Source organism: Oncorhynchus keta, chromosome 22 (genome assembly GCF_023373465.1).
Source record: "Oncorhynchus keta strain PuntledgeMale-10-30-2019 chromosome 22, Oket_V2, whole genome shotgun sequence".
In the NCBI taxonomy this organism is placed as follows: domain Eukaryota; kingdom Metazoa; phylum Chordata; class Actinopteri; order Salmoniformes; family Salmonidae; genus Oncorhynchus; species Oncorhynchus keta.
The window spans coordinates 5,033,678-5,050,830 of record NC_068442.1 but is presented as its reverse complement, the minus strand read 5'-3'; the positions used below and the strand labels follow the sequence as shown (position 1 = coordinate 5,050,830).

Genomic DNA, 17,153 nt, shown 5'->3' with positions numbered 1-17,153 from the left:
ACACACGCGTTCACACACGTTAACGCACACCCCCACAAGGGTGTGTTTACCCAAATATTGAGCCTTCCAGGGTGGTATTGCAGAGTCTAGGAGAGGGGTGTCATACATCTGGACCGCGAGGGGGTCCAATCAGGCATGCGGGTGGTTTTAGTCAAATACAAACTCATTATACTTTAAAATGACCACAACCAAAATGAAACTGTGTCGAAATGTGTAGAAACTGTCCAACTCGCTAAAAATCCCCAAGATGAAAGCTGGACAGTCAGGGAGCATTGAACATTCCCAAAACGGTGGATAGAGGACTTTTTTTGTGTGCAAATCTTGACGGTGAGGAAATATAACAATTTTCAGTGAACCCTCTGGACCTTATTGAAGACCAAATGTGGCCACCAGGGCAAAAATTGTTTGACAAAATTTGATTGATAAAAAAAAAAATTTAAGTCAGGCTTTCAGTTGCCTTGGCTTTGTGTTCAACTCAAGATCAACGAGACACAACAAAGTGAACCAAGCCATGTTCTGTTCTCTGCAGGTGGTCAATCCAAAGAAGAAAGGCAAGAAGAAGAAGAAATACCTCAACTCGGGAACAGTGAGTCGATACCCTGTAATACTCTTTGACTTGAAAAGGCCACCTATCTTTCAACCCGAGCTGTGTCTTAGTGGGATTGTATGGCCGTGTCTCAAATGGCACCATATTCCCTACAGCCCTCTGGGCTCTCGTCAAAGTAGTGCACTTATATAGGGAGTAGGATTCCACTTGCGATGCATACTATGGATGTAATTCTGCACTTATTTTTTGCATGTTCATAGCTCAAAGGCGTCACAGTTGAATTAGTAGCTTAGTACTCTACTGTATGTGTTTCAGCCAACTCTTCTATTGCTGTCGTGCCATATTTAAATAAGGTGTTATAATTATGATACTACTGTATTTCCACTGAAATCCTGATGTGTGGCACGGCCCTCACAAACTTCTACAGATGCACCAGATGCATTCTGTCGGGCTGCAGCACCGCCTGGTACGGCAACTGCACCGCCCTAAATCACATGGCTCTCCATAGGGTGGTGCGGTCAGCCAAAAGCACCATGGGATATTTACAGCACTTGCTGTCAGAGGAAGGCCAAGAAGATCTTAAGGATCTCAGCCACCGAGGCCACGGTCTGTCCACTCAGCTACCATCTAGCAGACAGAGGCGGTACAGGCGGTAAAGCCGGGACCGAGAGACTGAAAAACAGCTTCTATTACCAGGCCATCAGACTGTTGAACAGCCATCACTAGCCGGCTACCTGTCCAGTACTCAGCTCTGCATGTTGAGACTAACACCCAATGTATATATATATGAATGCTGGTCACCTCATATTCTGTTTATATACTGTTGTTTACTCACTGTGTATGTACACTATATACTGTATTCTCGACATAGCTCATCCTAATATACATACTCTTTTTTTCCCCCAAATGATATACTGTCAATACACACCACATTTATATTCTGGATTCTGACACATGCTCACTCTAATATATCTACGATTTTCATTTCTTGATTTCTTGTTTCGATTTTTTTTTTCGATTTTGTGTATTTGTATTGTATCTGGGAGACATTCTACTGCAGCGTTTCGCAGCACCTGCTATAACACCCGCAAATCTCTGTGTACGTGACCAATAAGATTTGATTTGTGTTTTAAAGGGATAGATCACTTTTATAAAGCTTATCATCTTCATATAAAGTAGAAAATAAGCAAAAACGTCAAAAAGTATCCTTGTAACCTCCGGACGTGTTGCCAGGTAACCCTTCTGTCCTGCCTGGTGGACATGGAACTCACCTTCCTGGATTACATTAAAGGAGGGTACGTTTCTCGAGTTGTATTTTTTCATTCACGTTTTATTTGAACAGGGACACATTGGATACGCCATCACTCTGTATCTTATGTCTACAATCCCGAGATGAGCATTACATTTACAAGGGAATCATTTAGTACAGGCTTTCTATTGTACATTGCGCTTTCTGATTGTGTTGTTCACCCACCCAACTTGACTTGCTCGTTTTGCATTCCAAGCAGCTGTATGTGTGTACAGCAATAGGAATGTGTGAATTTGACTGGAACGATTTCTACCGTAACCTTTTCGATCGAGCGCTAGGCTCACTTACATCACTAGTGTGGTCATGGAAAGGAGGAACAAACTCATAGATGAGTGGATTACTAATCAGCCCATAGGCCTATATTCATGTTGCGGGAAACAACGGTTAATGATCCGTTATAACCCCCTTATCCATGAATTGAGTCAGTGAGATCACATTGAGTCATGGTGTAATCAAATGTTTTAATATCTTCCTTGTTTTGTTTTGTGTTGTGTTGTAGGACTCAGATTAGTTTCACAGTGGCAATTGATTTCACAGCATCAAATGGTGAGTAGCTTAGCTCTTGTCAGCCCTTGAGAACCCTCTTGCATGTGTGGCAGCAAGGCCTTCTTGACATCAACTTTGAATTAGCAACCATCTAGCTACAACACCGTACAAGTCTCTGTTACAAGACTGCTTCATATCATGCGAACTTGCCTTGGCTAGGAATTTGAAGATGTAGACCCTGAGGAGAGATGTAGCAGCTCTGAGCTCATTTGTAATGTATTTTGTTGGATTTCAGGCAACCCCTCCCAGCCCACCTCTCTACACTACATGAGTCCGTACCAGCTGAATGCCTACGCCATGGCTCTGAGAGCTGTAGGGGAGATTATCCAGGACTACGACAGTGACAAGATGTTCCCTGCACTGGGCTTCGGAGCTAAACTACCCCCGGACGGACGGGTCTCGCACGAGTTCGCTCTGGTGAGGAAACTGGAGACACCCCCGTCCGTCTATTTCCTGTAAATCGCTCTGGATAAGAGCGTCTGCTAAATGACCAAAGTGTAAACGTAATCTCCCTCCATCCTTCGTCCTTTTTACCTGCCAGTCTCCCGACCGTCCTGGTTATGGACCGCTGGTCCGAATTCAGAGGACAGGCTCATTCTTATGGCTGGAATGGAAAGGTATCAAAGACATGGTGCCCATTCCACTCCAGACATTACAACGAGCCCATCCTCTGATTTAAAGTATCAGGCTTTGTTCATAAGTAGTACACTATATAGGGAATGGGGTGCCATTTGGAACGCATACACAGTCCTCTACCGTATAAATTCCTGTCCAGATGTGATGCCCATGCAGCCCCGGGCGCCAGCAGCCATTCCAGCTGCTCAGTTGGGTAATACTCAAGGAGAGTTAATCTAAGCATTAAGGATTTACTGAGTCAGCCTTTTAGCAAGGTGATACATGGGGGGAGAGGGAGGGAGAGAGAGAGAGAGAGAGGGGACACTAGAGGGACAAGGAAGAAGAGATGGGGAGTATAGGACAGAGAAGGTGGGATAAAGTAGAAGAGGAAGAAGAGAGGCAGAATTAACCCAAGCTCCATTTGCAAAGCAAAGAGTGGCTGTCTTCTCCATGCTCACGGGAGGCCAACCAAAGCAGCTAGGGTCAAGATGGCTTTCTCCCACTTCACTTTACTGGGAAACTCTATTATACAGTACACAACATAGTGCAATGTGCATCATGTGAACAAGACAATTGGCACGAAAGAAAATGCATGTTAATCTCATCATAATTGCAAGGTGAAATCCAAGGCTATATGGTGTTCTCCCAAAGTTGTTACTTGACACTACAGAGTTAAAAGGGGGTTTATGCATTTACTGATCTTGTGTGTTCTGCTTGCTGTTTGGGGTATAGGTCAGGTTTTTGTAAAAACACTGAGATAACTGCCGTTATGCATTGTGTTTTTAAATAAATGTGATGAATTGATAATCAATGAATTGATTCCTATATTGTTTGTTCTTTGTGTGTCTGTGCAGAATGGGAACCCCCAGAATCCGTACTGCAGTGGGATAGAGGGGGTGATGGAGGCTTACTACCAAAGCCTCAAGTCTGTTCGACTCTATGGACCCACACATTTCTCCCCTGTCATTAACCACGTGGCCAGGTAGGTCGCACGCACACGCACACTCATGCGCACACACATGCATACGCACGTACGCATGATGGCAGACAACAGGCACACACACACACAAACACTTGCACACATACACACATGCATACATACATATGCATACGCGCACACAGACAACACACACACACAGACAACACACAGACACACACACCAATACACTCAGAACCACCCACCATGTATTTGTATTTATTAAGGATCCCCATTAGCTCCTGCCAAGGCAGCAGCTACTCTTCTTGGGGGCAAAACACATTAAGGCATTTACATCACACATAAAACAAAAGATAAAACAGTACATCATATAACATTACTACACCACTACATTATTACACCATTACACCACTATATATGATGTGTGTGTGTGTGTGTGTGTGTGTGTGTGTGTGTGTGTGTGTGTGTGTGTGTGTGTGTGTGTGTGTGTGTGTGTGTGTGTGTGTGTGTGTGTGTTATCTGATGTGGAATAGAGTTCCATGTACTCATGGATCTATGTAGTATTGTGCGCCTCCCATAGTCTGTTCTGGACTTGGAGATTGTGAAGAGACCTCTGGTGGCATGTCTTGTGGAGTATAGATGGGTGCCCGAGCTTTGTGTTAGCAGTTTAAACAGACAGCTCGGTGCATTCAGCTTGTCAACACTTCTTACAAAAACAAGTAGTGATGTCAATCTCTCCTCCACTTTGAGCCATGAGAGATTGACATGCATATTATTCATGTTAGCTCTTCATGTACATTCAAGGGCCAGCCATGCTGCCCTGTTCTGAGCCAATTGTAATTTTCCTAAGTCCCTCTTTGTGACACCTACCTGCACGACTGAAGAGTAGTCCCGGTGTGACCAAACTAGAGCCTGTAGGACCTGCCTCGATGATAGTGTTTTATTATGGACATACTTCTCCCCATCTTAAATTCCTCATCAATCCACGGGGATTTAACAGTTTTTACCGTCTTTTTCTTAATTGGTGCTTATTAGTAACTGGCTTAAGCAATTTCATAAATGTGTCAAGTGCAAACCACCGACCAGCAAATATTATTGTAATGTTATAACTTATTGTATGACCTCTTATATACTATATTAGGCCCAGCCTTTGGAACTTTGGTTTTCCTAGATATGGCTACTATATTGTGATCACTACATCCAATGGATTTGATACAGCTTTAAAGCAAATGTCTGCTGGATTAGTAAAGATGTGATTAATACATGTTCATGATTTAATTCCTGTGCTGTTTGTAACTACCCTGGTAGGTTGACTTATAAACCAAACCAGGTTGCAGGCGCTGGTTACAGTTTTATTTCTTTTATTTTTTTGAGTGGGCTGCTTGATGAAAGCCAGTCAATATTGAAGTCTGTTGATATCACATACATTATCAAGCATTTCACACATTCGTGAACGTATTCGGACCCTTTTTCCACATTTTGTTACATTAAATAAATGTTGTTCCTCATCAATCTACAGTCGTGGTCAAAAGTTTTCAGAATGACACAAATATAAATTTTCACAAAGTTTGCTGCTTCAGTGTCTTTATATATTTTTGTCAGATGTTACTATGGAATACTGAGGTATAATTACAAGCATTTCATAAGTGTCAAAGGCTTTTATTGACAATTACATGAAGTTGATGCAAAGAGTCAATATTTGCAGTGTTGACCCTTCTTTTTCAAGACCTCTGCAATCCGCCCTGACATGCTGTCAATTAACTTCTAGGCCACATCCTGACTGATGGCAGCCCATTCCTGCATAATCAATGCTTGGAGTTTGTCAGAATTTGTGGGGCTTTGTTTGTCCACCCACCTCTTGAGGATTGACCACAAGTTCTCAATGGGATTACGGTCTGGGGAGTTTCTTGGCCATGGACCCAAAATATCAATGTTTTGTTCCCCGAGCCACTTAGTTATCACTTTTTCCTTATGGCAAGGTGCTCCATCATGCTGGAAAAGGCATTGTTCGTCACCAAACTGTTCCTGGATGGTTGGGAGAAGTTGCTCTCGGAGGATGTGTTGGTACCATTCTTTATTCATGGCAAAATTGTGAGTGAGCCCACTCCCTTGGCCGAGAAGCAACCCCACACATGAATGGTCTCAGGATGCTTTCCTGTTGGCATGACACAGGACTGATGGTAGCACTCACTTTGTCTTCTCCGGACAAGCTTTTTTTCCGGATGCCCCAAACAATCGGAAAGGGTATTCATCAGAGAAAATGACTTTACCCCAGTCCTCAGTAGTCCCTGTACCTTTTGCAGAATATCAGTCTGTCCCTGATGTTTTTCCTGGAGAGAAGTGGCTTCTTTGCTGCCCTTCTTGACACCAGGCCATCCTCCAAAAGTCTTCGCCTCACTGTGCGTGCAGATGCACTCCCACCTGCCTGCTGACATTTCTGAGCAAGCTCTGTACCGGTGGTGCCCCGATCCCACAGCTGAATCAACTTTAGGAGCCAGTCCTGGCGCTTGCTGGACTTTCTTGGGCACCCTGAAGCCTTCTTCACAACAATTGAACCGCTCTCCTTTAAGTTCTTGATGATCTAATAAATGGTTGATTTAGATGCAATCTTACTGGCAGCAACATCCTTGCCTGTGAAGCCCTTTTTGTGCAAAGCAATGATGACGGCACGTGTTTCCTTGCAGGTAACCATGTTTGACAGATGAAGAACAATGATTCCAAGCACCACCCTCCTTTTGAAGCTTCCAGTCTGTTATTCGAACTCAATCAGCATGACAGAGGTGATCTCCAGCCTTGTCCTCGTCGACACTCACGCCTGTGTTAACGAGAGAATCACCGACATGATGTCAGCTGGTCCTTTTGTGGCAGGTCTGAAATGCAATGGAAATGTTTTTCAAAGCTATTATTTCAGTGTTGCATACAGAGAGCATAGTTGTTAGTTTTGAAAACCAATAAGGCTTTGTACCATCGACCAGTAGACAGACACTATTGGAGACGAGGAGAGCGTCGCCTTGTCCACATGGTTGATTAATGGTCATTTTATCCAAACAGAAAACTGGACTTGGTGTCTCTCTGTAGAGTGCATTGTCCCTGTGCTGTACATGCTCTACTTGGTATTCACTATTGGGAAATCTTGCCCAGTCAACTATACACACACACACACACACAAGATTGACTGTAACAAGCTTTCTCTTCCATCCCTCTTCGCCCCTCCAATCCCGTCTCTATCTCGGTGTGATCCGTCCGCCCACGTGGCCTAAGAATAGCTTCGCCGTTCATAGCTCATTTATCTTCTGTGTGACCAAAACACACGGAGGGAAATCATTTTCACACAAATAAGCGGCTCCAGTGTCAGACGAGACCGTAATTCTCCCAATACTTATGGCTGTATTCATTTGTCACTCAGAGAGCGTGCAGTGTGTGCGTGTCTGTTGCATTGGCCCAAAAGCCCAAGACTTGGTAACAAGTCAATGGTAACATTATTAAACCGTGGGGAACACCCCCCAGGGTTATAGTCAAGATATGGGCCTCAACATCAGCCAAACAAATGACTAGAGTTCCAGGCCTGAGAGCAGATTAGATTAATGAAAGAGAGGTCAATAGCTAACACAAAATACGTTTCATAAATACATTTAATGGGTTGATCTATTGATTACCCAGTGCATCTCATCCGGCTCTCCTCTCTCTTCTCCTCCCACCAACCTCTCTCTTTCTCCTCTCCTCTGCTCTCTCTCTTTCTCTCCCCCCACTCCAGGTATGCACAATCAGTCAAAGATGGCTCCCAATACTTCATCCTCCTTATCATCTCGGACGGCGTCATCACCGACATGGCCCAGACCAAGGAGTCCATCGTAAACGTACGTACATGTCAACGTTAGTATTTCCCAGTATGCCACCAGACCTGTAAACATAGGAAATGAGTCCTAGGACTTCAAATGTGTTTGAAACATGTCCATTGTAAACGTGTATCTTGGGACTGTCCTAGATATAGTTGGTTGGACCCAACGTTGACGTCGTTGTTGTTTATGGGACAGGTGTCAAACTCATTCCACGAGGGACCGGGTGGCTGTGGGTTTTTGCTCCTCCCGTGTACTTGTTTGATGAATTAAGGTCACTAATTAGTAAGGAACTCCCCTCACCTGGTTGTCTCGGGATTCATTGAAAGGAATATCCAAACACCCTGCAGACACTAGTCACTCGGTGGAATGAGTTTGACACACCTGATTTGGTGTGTTTTTCTGTCTACGTTGTTAAATGCTGTTTTGGAATGCCCTGATTCCAGAATGGTGTTACATAGAAACAGAGTCGCTACTCTGTGTTACACAAGTTTCCCTACATCCTTGTAATGTGATTGCAGAGTAAGATATGAGAACATTGAGTGCCAAGCAACCCTCCAAAATAGATGTTCCTCATATCTCTGCCAATTTAAATGTCCACCTAAATGGCAATAAAAAAGTTATGAAACACAGTGATAACATCTATCATTCTCATTCCGCCTTTGGCGAATGGCAACCCACTCGACCCACAATGCAATAGGCATCCGCTGAGGGAGAGGATGGAAATAAGCTTCATTTATAAGCTGTCAGGCTGGCTGGGGTTTAGACACAAGTTGTACATACATGAAATTACAGGTGCTAATTCAGTAATTACTCCTACAAAGGTTTGACAGATTCTTCTACTTTTTCACAAATAGTTAGTCCTATAAAGTCTCGGCAGAAGTTGAAAAACTTTGTCCGTCTTATGACAGTCGATCTCTAGTGTACCATTATATGAGAAGTAGGCAGGCTATTACAGTACTTAGTGTAAATGAATTGGGAGTATATTCATTGGGAGTATTGCTCTGACAACCTGTGGCGATTTTAGATAACGATGGTTATTGACACTGGCGTTGAGAAGAAACTTGTTTCCTCAGGCTCTCTTTTTTTGAAACATCTCTCTCGCTGTCTCCTCTCTATTTTCTCTCTCTCTCTCTCTCTCTCTCTCTCTCTCTCTCTCTCTCTCTCTCTTCCCCCCTACACATCCAAAGGCAGCTACTTTGCCCATGTCAATTATAATTGTCGGAGTTGGACCAGCAGAATTTAATGGTAAGACAGGAATAATGAAATGTGGGTGGGTGGGTGCGTGTGTGTGTGTGTGTGCATGTGCTTGCGTGTGTGCGTACATACATATGTGTTTCTATGTGTATTCTCTAATCTCTTCTCTGCATTAAATCCAATATTACACCACCTCACCCAAATCAAATCAAATCCAATTTTATTTGTATCATACACATGGTTAGCAGATGTTAATGCGAGTGTAGCGAAATGCTTGTGCTTCTAGTTCCGACAATGCAGTAATAACCAACAAGTAATCTAACTAAGAATTCCAAAACTACTGTCTTATACACACAAGTGTAAGGGGATAAAGAATATGTACATAAAGATATATGAATGAGTGATGGTACAGAGCGGCATAGGCAAGATACAGTAGATGGTATCGAGTACAGTATATACATATGAGATGAGTATGTAAACAAAGTGGCATAGTTAAAGTGGCTAGTGATACATGTATTACATAAAGATGCAGTAGATGATGTAGAGTACAGTATATACGTATACATATGAGATGAATAATGTAGGGTATGTAAACATTATATTAGGTAGCATTGTTTAAAGTGGCTAGTGATATATTTGGCTAGTTCTCCCTCTTCTGCTTCTCTCCTTCCACACCCTCTCTTTTGGGCCCCTCACCCGGCTATCCCTCTCTTCTCCTTTCCCTTTCCTTCCTCTCCCTCTCTCTCATTTGCTTCCCATCCGTCACTTTGTTTATGTCTTTCTAAATGACGATACTCATATGTGATATTTTACAGTAATTTGTCCTAATGTTCATTCACCTTTATTTCGGAACAGATCAAGTCCTCTCCTCTCCTAATATTGGAAAGAGATGTTTACAATTCATAAAACACTCCATAATAAACACATGCATTCCTTATGAGCAATTAGCCTCTAAAGTCAATGGGTATTAAACATTATCACGCTCATAAAGTCAATGTGCACCGTAGCATGACGTCCCTCCCTGTGCCACTGCACATGGTTGCTTTCCTTTACACGTATCCCAGCACGCACGTCACCACACGCGCATCACTCAGTCACCTAGCAGCGCGCCATGTTAACTTACAACCAAGGATTTCACCACTCTACACACACATTCTCTGTACTCAAACTACACGGCAGGCGAAGGAACACTGTCATCTTGTGTAGCGCGCTAGCTTGGCTCCCTGTTGTAACTGTGTGTGTGTGTGTGTGTGTGTGTGTGTGTGTGTGTGTGTGTGTGTGTGTGTGTGTGTGTGTGTGTGTGTGTGTGTGTGTGTGTGTGTGTGTGTGTGTGTGTGTGTGTGTGTGTGTGTGTGTGTGTGTGTGTGTGTGTGTGTGTGTGTGTGTGTGTGTGTGTGTGTGTGTGTGTGTGTGTGTGTGTGTGTGTGTGTGTGTGTGTGTGTGTGTGTGTGTGTGTGTGTGTGTGTGTGTGTGTGTGTGTGTGTGTGTGTGTGTGTGTGTGTGTGTGTGTGTGTGTGTGTGTGTGTGTGTGTGTGTGTGTGTGTGTGTGTGTGTGTGTGTGTGTGTGTGTGTGTGTGTGTGTGTGTGTGTGTGTGTGTGTGTGTGGTCAGTGCACACGGACAACAGTCCAGTAGATGTAGCCTACAATGAGTCGTGCTCCGTGGCTCTGACGATGTTGACATGTCAACGTTTGTTTCGTTCTGACGTGGGCATGGATGACCGATGTGCTTCTCTCTCTCTTTGTCCATCTCTCGGTGTGTCTCTCTCTCGCTTTCCTTCTCCTCAGAAATGATTGAGCTTGATGGAGATGAAGAGAGGATCTCATCCCAAGGGAGGTTCGCCGAGAGAGACATTGTTCAGGTATTATAGAGCTTCCTCTGTGCGTCTCTGCATGCCTATAGAATTCAAGCATATATTAAAGCGGACTTTCAGTGTCAATGGAATTCGGCTTACATTCTAGAATCAATATGTCATGTACATGTATGTAAATGTCATTATCCCATATATTCACTTGTATTCTTTATTTGTCCTCCTCTATACCGCCTCTGTATTCGTTGTATTCCTCTCTATTCATTGTTGTCTTTTTCTAACGGAATTACTGTACTCGTGCCCTCCCTGTTCCCCCTCCTTCTCCTCACCTCCTCCGTCCTTTCTCTCTACCCGCCTTCCTTTTCTCCATCCAGTTTGTTCCGTTCCGTGACTACATCGACCGCAGGGGGAACCACATTCTGAGTATGGCCCGTCTGGCCAAGGAGGTCCTGGCTGAGATCCCTGACCAGTTCCTCTCCTACATGAGAACCAGGTGCATCAAACCAGGCCTCTGCCCCCCTGCCGACAACCCCGTCCCCGCCGTGCACCCCCTCCTCACCCGACGGGTCAGCCGAATCTGAAGGCTAAGCCTCCTCCGGGGCCTCTTCCTTTCTTGCTTCTTCTTCCTCACTGGAGTTTGACGATGGCGGTCCGAAGAAGCCAACAGCCATTTCCACTCTCTTGTTGCACTTTTGTGAATTCTGACTTCCTCTCTGCAGAAAGGACAGCAAGGCATTTTGCTTCTATTTAAAGTGTCCCTCAGGAAGGACTTCCCATGAGATGTCAGAGGCCACAGTTTACTGGTCTGACCCAGGAAGTGGGTGAGTGCCTAGAACTGACCAACCAGGAGCAGCATCCAATCTGTGAAGAACCGTTCAGAAATACATTTCTATCTCTTATTTCTATGCCCTACTCTTCCTCTCAACCCCACTTTTGTCTCACCAACGGTCTCTTTCTAAATGTTTACAAATTTAAGGATGAAGAGGAGGATTTGTACTTGTGGATATACAGTGTAAGTCGGAAGTTTACATACACTTAGGTTGGAGTCATTAAAACTCGTTTTTGAACCACTTGACAAATTTCTTGTCAACAAACTATAGTTTTGGCAAGTCGGTTAGGACATCTACTTTGTGTATGACACAAGTAGTTTTTCTAACAATTGTTTACAGACAGATTATTTCACTTAAAATTCACTGTATCACAATTCCATTGGGTCAAAAGTTTACATACACTAAGTTGACTGTGCCTTTAAACTGCTTGGAAAATTCCAGATAATTATGTCATGGCTTTAGAAGCTTCTGACAGGCTAATTGACGTCATTTGAGTCAATTGGAGGTGTACCTGTGGATGTATTTCAAGTCCTACCTTCAAACTCAGTGCCTCTTTGCTTGACATCATGGGAAAATCAAAAGAATCAGCCAAGACCTCAGAAAAAAAAATGTAGACCTCCACAAGTCTGGTTCATCCTTGGGAGCAATTTCCTAACGCCTGAAGGTACCACGTTCATCTGTACAAACAATAGTATGCAAGTATAAACACCATGGGACCAGGCAGCCGTCATACCTCAACTTTGGTGGAAAAGTACAATCCCAGAACGACAGCAAAGGACCTTGTGAAGATGCTGTAGGAAACCGGTACGAAAATATCTATACCCACAGTAAAACGAGTCCTATATTGACATAACCTGAAAGGCCTCTCAGCAAGCAAGAAGCCACTGCCCCAAAACCGCCATAAAAAAGCCAGATTTCGGGTTTGCAACTACACATGGGGACAAAGATTGTACTTTTTGGAGAAATGACCTCTGTTTGGCCATAATGACCATCATTATGTTTGGAGGAAAAAGGGGGATGCTTGCTAGCCGAAGAACACCATCCCAACCGTGAAGCACGGGGGTGGCAGCATCATGTTGTTTGGGTGCTTTACTGCAGGAGGGTCTGGTGCACTTCACAAAATAGATGGCATCATGAGGCTTGAATATTTTGTGGATATATTGAGGCAACATCTCAAGACATCCGTCAGGAAGTTAAAGCTTGGTCGCAAATGGGTCTTCAAAATGGACAATGACCCCAAGCCTACTTCCAAAGTTGTGGCAAAATGGCTTAAGGACAACAAAGTCAAGGTATTGGAGTGGCCATCACAAAGCCCTGACCTCAATCCCATAGACAATTTGTGGGCAGAACTGAAAAAGCGTGCGCGAGCAAGGAGGCCTACAAACCCGACTCAGTTACACCATCTCTGTCAGGAGGAATGGGCCAAAATTCACCCAACTTATTGTAGGAAGCTTGTGGAAGGCTATCCGAAACGTTTGACCCAAGTTAAACAATTTAAAGGCAATGCTACCAAATACTAATATAGCGTATGTAAACTTCTGACCCCCTGGGAATGTGATGAAAGAAATAAAAGCTGAAATTATTCACTCTCTACTATTATTCTGACATTTCACATTCGTAAAATAAGTGGTGATCCTAACTGACTTAAGACAGGGAATTGTTACTAGGATTAAATGTCAGGAATTGTGAAAACTGAGTTTAAAATGTATTTTGCTAAGGTGTATGTAAACCTCCGACTTCAACTGTATATGTATTTTTCTTTGTTTGTACTCCAGATGCACTCTGTCTCTGGTTGTAGCGAAGACAATGATTATGATGATGCTGACGACAATTGTACAAAGAGACCCAGGAGCCACATCCCATGTGTGGTGGGGTTTTTTTTAAACGGAGCATGTTCTATATCTAGTAGAGGGGTATGCATGCCGAGTGAATCCTGCACTCAGGGCCTCCTACCCCCTTTCAGACAGGACCTTCACCATCTATAATCTTCCCACTCGCTACCTTACTTGTCTGCCTGCCTTGACTCACAAGGGGACTCCCTTCCCTTCAGAGTCTGGTCCTGTCATATACAGCAGGGACTCAACCAGCCTTACTCTCTCTCTCTCTGCATAACAAATGGGTACTCTTTTCCCTACATAGTGCACAACTTTTAGTGCACCCTATGGGCCCTGGTCAAAAGTAATGCAGTGTATAGAGAGTAGAGCGTAATTTGGGACACAGCGTCTCTCTGTCGGTTACATTCACATTTGCCATTCTCATAAGGATTTTGGAATAATGGAATCTTCATCCGTGCCCAGGAGTCAAAAACACACATACCAGTTAGTTACACCACTTCCACGTGTGTCCTCTGACTCGTCTTACTTTTTTCAAGTTTGAAGCCCGTGAGATTATGTTGTTTGTATTTTCAGAAGGGTTCTCTCTTTTGTTTCTACCTCTCACTTTGCGTCATGCCGCTAAACCCCGTGTATGTATGTTTTGGAGGCAGGATATTCAGTAAAATTATCAAGAAATATTTCAGTTAACCTTTTGGTTTACGACATTGCCTTTGTCCGTCACAAAGTGAAATTATGTTTTACATTTACTTTCAACATTTTACTCGTCTATATTCAGAACATAGAGTACCAGTCCCAAATTTGGACACAGCTACTCATTTAAGGGTTTTTCTTTATTTTGACTATTTCCTACATTGTAGAAGAATAGTGAAGACATCAAAACTATGAAATAACACACATGTAGTGTGTGTTTTTTGTAGTAACCAAAAAAGTGTTTAAAAAATCTAGATATATTTTGTATTTGAGATTCCTCAAAGTATCCACCCTTTTCCTTGATGACAGCTTTGCACACTTTTGGCATTCTCTCAACCAGCTTCACGAGGAATGCTTTTCAAATAGTCTTGAAGGAGTTCCCACATATGCTGAGCACTTGTTGCCTGCTTTTCCTTCACTCTGCGATCTAACTCAACCCAAACCATCTCAATTGGGATGAGGTCGGGTGAATTGTAGAGGCCAGGTCATCTGATGCATTACTCCATCACTCTTTTTCTTGGTCAAATAGCCATTACACAGCCTGGAGTTGTGTTGGGTCATTGTCCTGCTGAAAACAAATCATAGTCCCACTAAGCACAAACCAGATGGTATGGCATATTACTGCAGAATCCTGTGGTAGCCATGCTGGTTAAGTGTATTTTGATTTGTTTAACACTTTTTGGGGTACCACATGATTCCATATGTGTTATTTCATTGTTTGCATGATTTGTTTAACACGTTTTTGAGTACCACATGATTCCATATGTGTTATTTCATCATGTTTTCACTATTATTCTACAATGTAGAAAATAGTACGAATAAAGAAAAACCCTTGAATGAGTAGGTGTGTCCAAACTTTTGACTGGTACTGTATTTATTAATGCATTCAAAGGAGGGGCAGAGGGTATAGGAAGGGAACATACGATAAAAATGTCTTACATTCTCCCGCTATTGAACACGCTATGGAATAGTCTAGAGATAAACAACTATAACAGCCAGTCTTCAGCTTTATATCGAAATATCACTGCACTCCCACTTGGATTACCATCCATTTCAGTCAACTTTAGATCTATATTCAAGATGTATGAAATTGGGGAAATAAAGACATTTCAGGCTAATTTTCATGAGTTTGCCCTCAGGAAAGGGAAATAGAAGCTAATCTCAGAGTATATCCGGCCGACGAGTGGGGAATCCCATTTAACACACAGTGAACAATGGCAGGATTTCAAAGTGGGCTTTGTGAGGGTGGGTTTGTCACTTGCGCTCGCACACTGCTGTATGTGTGAAACCAAATAGACTGTCTCATCAAGTCTATGAAAATGTGAGTATAAAAAACAATATAGAGCATTTATTGGAACAGAACACTAAAAGTGTTCGCATGGCGAACCAACAAACCACACACTTCCTGTGGATAAAAAACGGCTTAAATGAAGAATACACGGCCTCCTCCCGCAGACAATGATGTGATGTGCGTCCGTTTCACTTTGCCAAGTGACTGCCCAGCTAAAACAGAACGCTCCCATGACGTTCCCCTCTTCCTTTTTACATAACGTTCTGGGAACCAAAATGTGTCAGCTGACTGACTGTAACAGAACGCCTCAGAAAGCCCATGTATTCTTATACACATGACCTTTGTTTACTTATGATACTCCAGTGATGTATAATTGAATGCTTGTGATAATACTACTATCCTACTGTTTTTACAGTAGACCATAGCATGCATCATGTTTAACAGTAGATAATAGCATGCATCATGTTTTGCATGGATCATTTTCTATAAAGGAGATGCACCGGTATATTGTATATTATGACATGATTATGTGTATTCAGAAATACTATTCAAACATTGCCTTAAAATCTCACTGAACTCTTGGAATTGTCCAATGCCTTCAGATAAAGTGTATAATGACTGATTATCAATGTGTGAGTGCTCTGTTGTTTTTGTATATTCATTCACAGCCACTCTATAGTGCTCTCAGAAGCAGTGGTAGGAATCATAGAACGAGAATGCCATTCTATGTCTATCGTTGGAATGATCTGAATAAGAGGTGTTATGAGCTGAACGGTCAAGTCTGTGATAAAGTAGTGCACTATGTAGGGAATAAGGTGTGAATTGGGATGCTGCTTGTGTTGTCTAGCTCCCAGCTAAATGTTGTATCAATTACTTCAATGTGATCTCCTATGCTGATTGGGGATTGTTTTATCAATGTTGCTTAATAAGAACAAATTATTATTTACAATGACAGGCTACCAGTGGGAACAGTGGGTGTTAACCTTGTTCGACAGATTTTTACCTTGTCAGCTCGGGGATTTGATCCAGTAACCTTTTGGTTACTGGCCCAACGCTCTAACCACTACGATACCTGCCGCCACAATCCTTAATAATTACATTAAATCAAATCAAATTGTATTTGTCACATACACATGGTTAGCAGATGTTAATGCGAGTGTAGCGAAATGCTTGTGCTTCTAGTTCCGACAATGCAGTAATAACTATGGAATAAATTATATACATAATTATAGTAACACAAGAGAAAGATACACTTATGGGTTCATTTCCTGTTCTGGTAAAATGCATTATCTATTGTATAGGACAGGAAGCAGAGAAAGGCGATGGGAGTATGGGACAGCTGGAAACACTAAAAATGCAGACACATAGACGCCTAGACCAGCTGGACATACAAAGATCAGAGGGATAGACAAAGGAGAGGTTCAGCCAAATGACCAACTGATGGATTACAGACATCAATCACATCACAGGGGAGACACATAAGTCTGTTTGATCTTAGACAACCATATGAAGAGAAGGCGACCAGGACAGCTGGACACACTAAAACTAGAGATAAAAAGACGTGCGTGGCCACGCAGTCGTGGGTGAACAGGGAGTACAGGAGAGGGCTCAGAACGCACCCTTGTGGGGCCCCAATGTTGAGGATCAGCGGGGAGGAGATGTTGTTGCCCGTCAGGAAGTCCAGTACCCAGTTGCACAGGGCGGGGTCGAG

The 17,153-nt window shown here is 43.0% G+C and overlaps 1 protein-coding gene across 4 annotated transcripts in view; it reads left to right on the top strand.

The window, feature by feature from the left end:
* Positions 1–16,067, top strand: part of LOC118400956 (copine-8-like) — an 81,631-nt gene extending 65,564 nt beyond the window's left edge. For 2 of the 4 annotated variants that reach the window (XM_035798012.2, XM_035798011.2), the window contains exons 12-20: positions 530–586; positions 1,781–1,842; positions 2,356–2,402; positions 2,638–2,819; positions 3,872–3,999; positions 7,709–7,811; positions 8,981–9,038; positions 10,774–10,847; positions 11,171–16,067. In XM_035798012.2, the coding sequence (XP_035653905.1) occupies positions 530–586; positions 1,781–1,842; positions 2,356–2,402; positions 2,638–2,819; positions 3,872–3,999; positions 7,709–7,811; positions 8,981–9,038; positions 10,774–10,847; positions 11,171–11,377 (918 nt within the window). In that variant the 3' untranslated portion in view covers positions 11,378–16,067. The remainder of the gene's footprint in view (positions 1–529; positions 587–1,780; positions 1,843–2,355; positions 2,403–2,637; positions 2,820–3,871; positions 4,000–7,708; positions 7,812–8,980; positions 9,039–10,773; positions 10,848–11,170) is intronic. The other 2 variants (XR_004829144.2, XR_004829145.2) reach the window with 2 other exon arrangements.
* Positions 16,068–17,153: the final 1,086 nt, after the last annotated feature.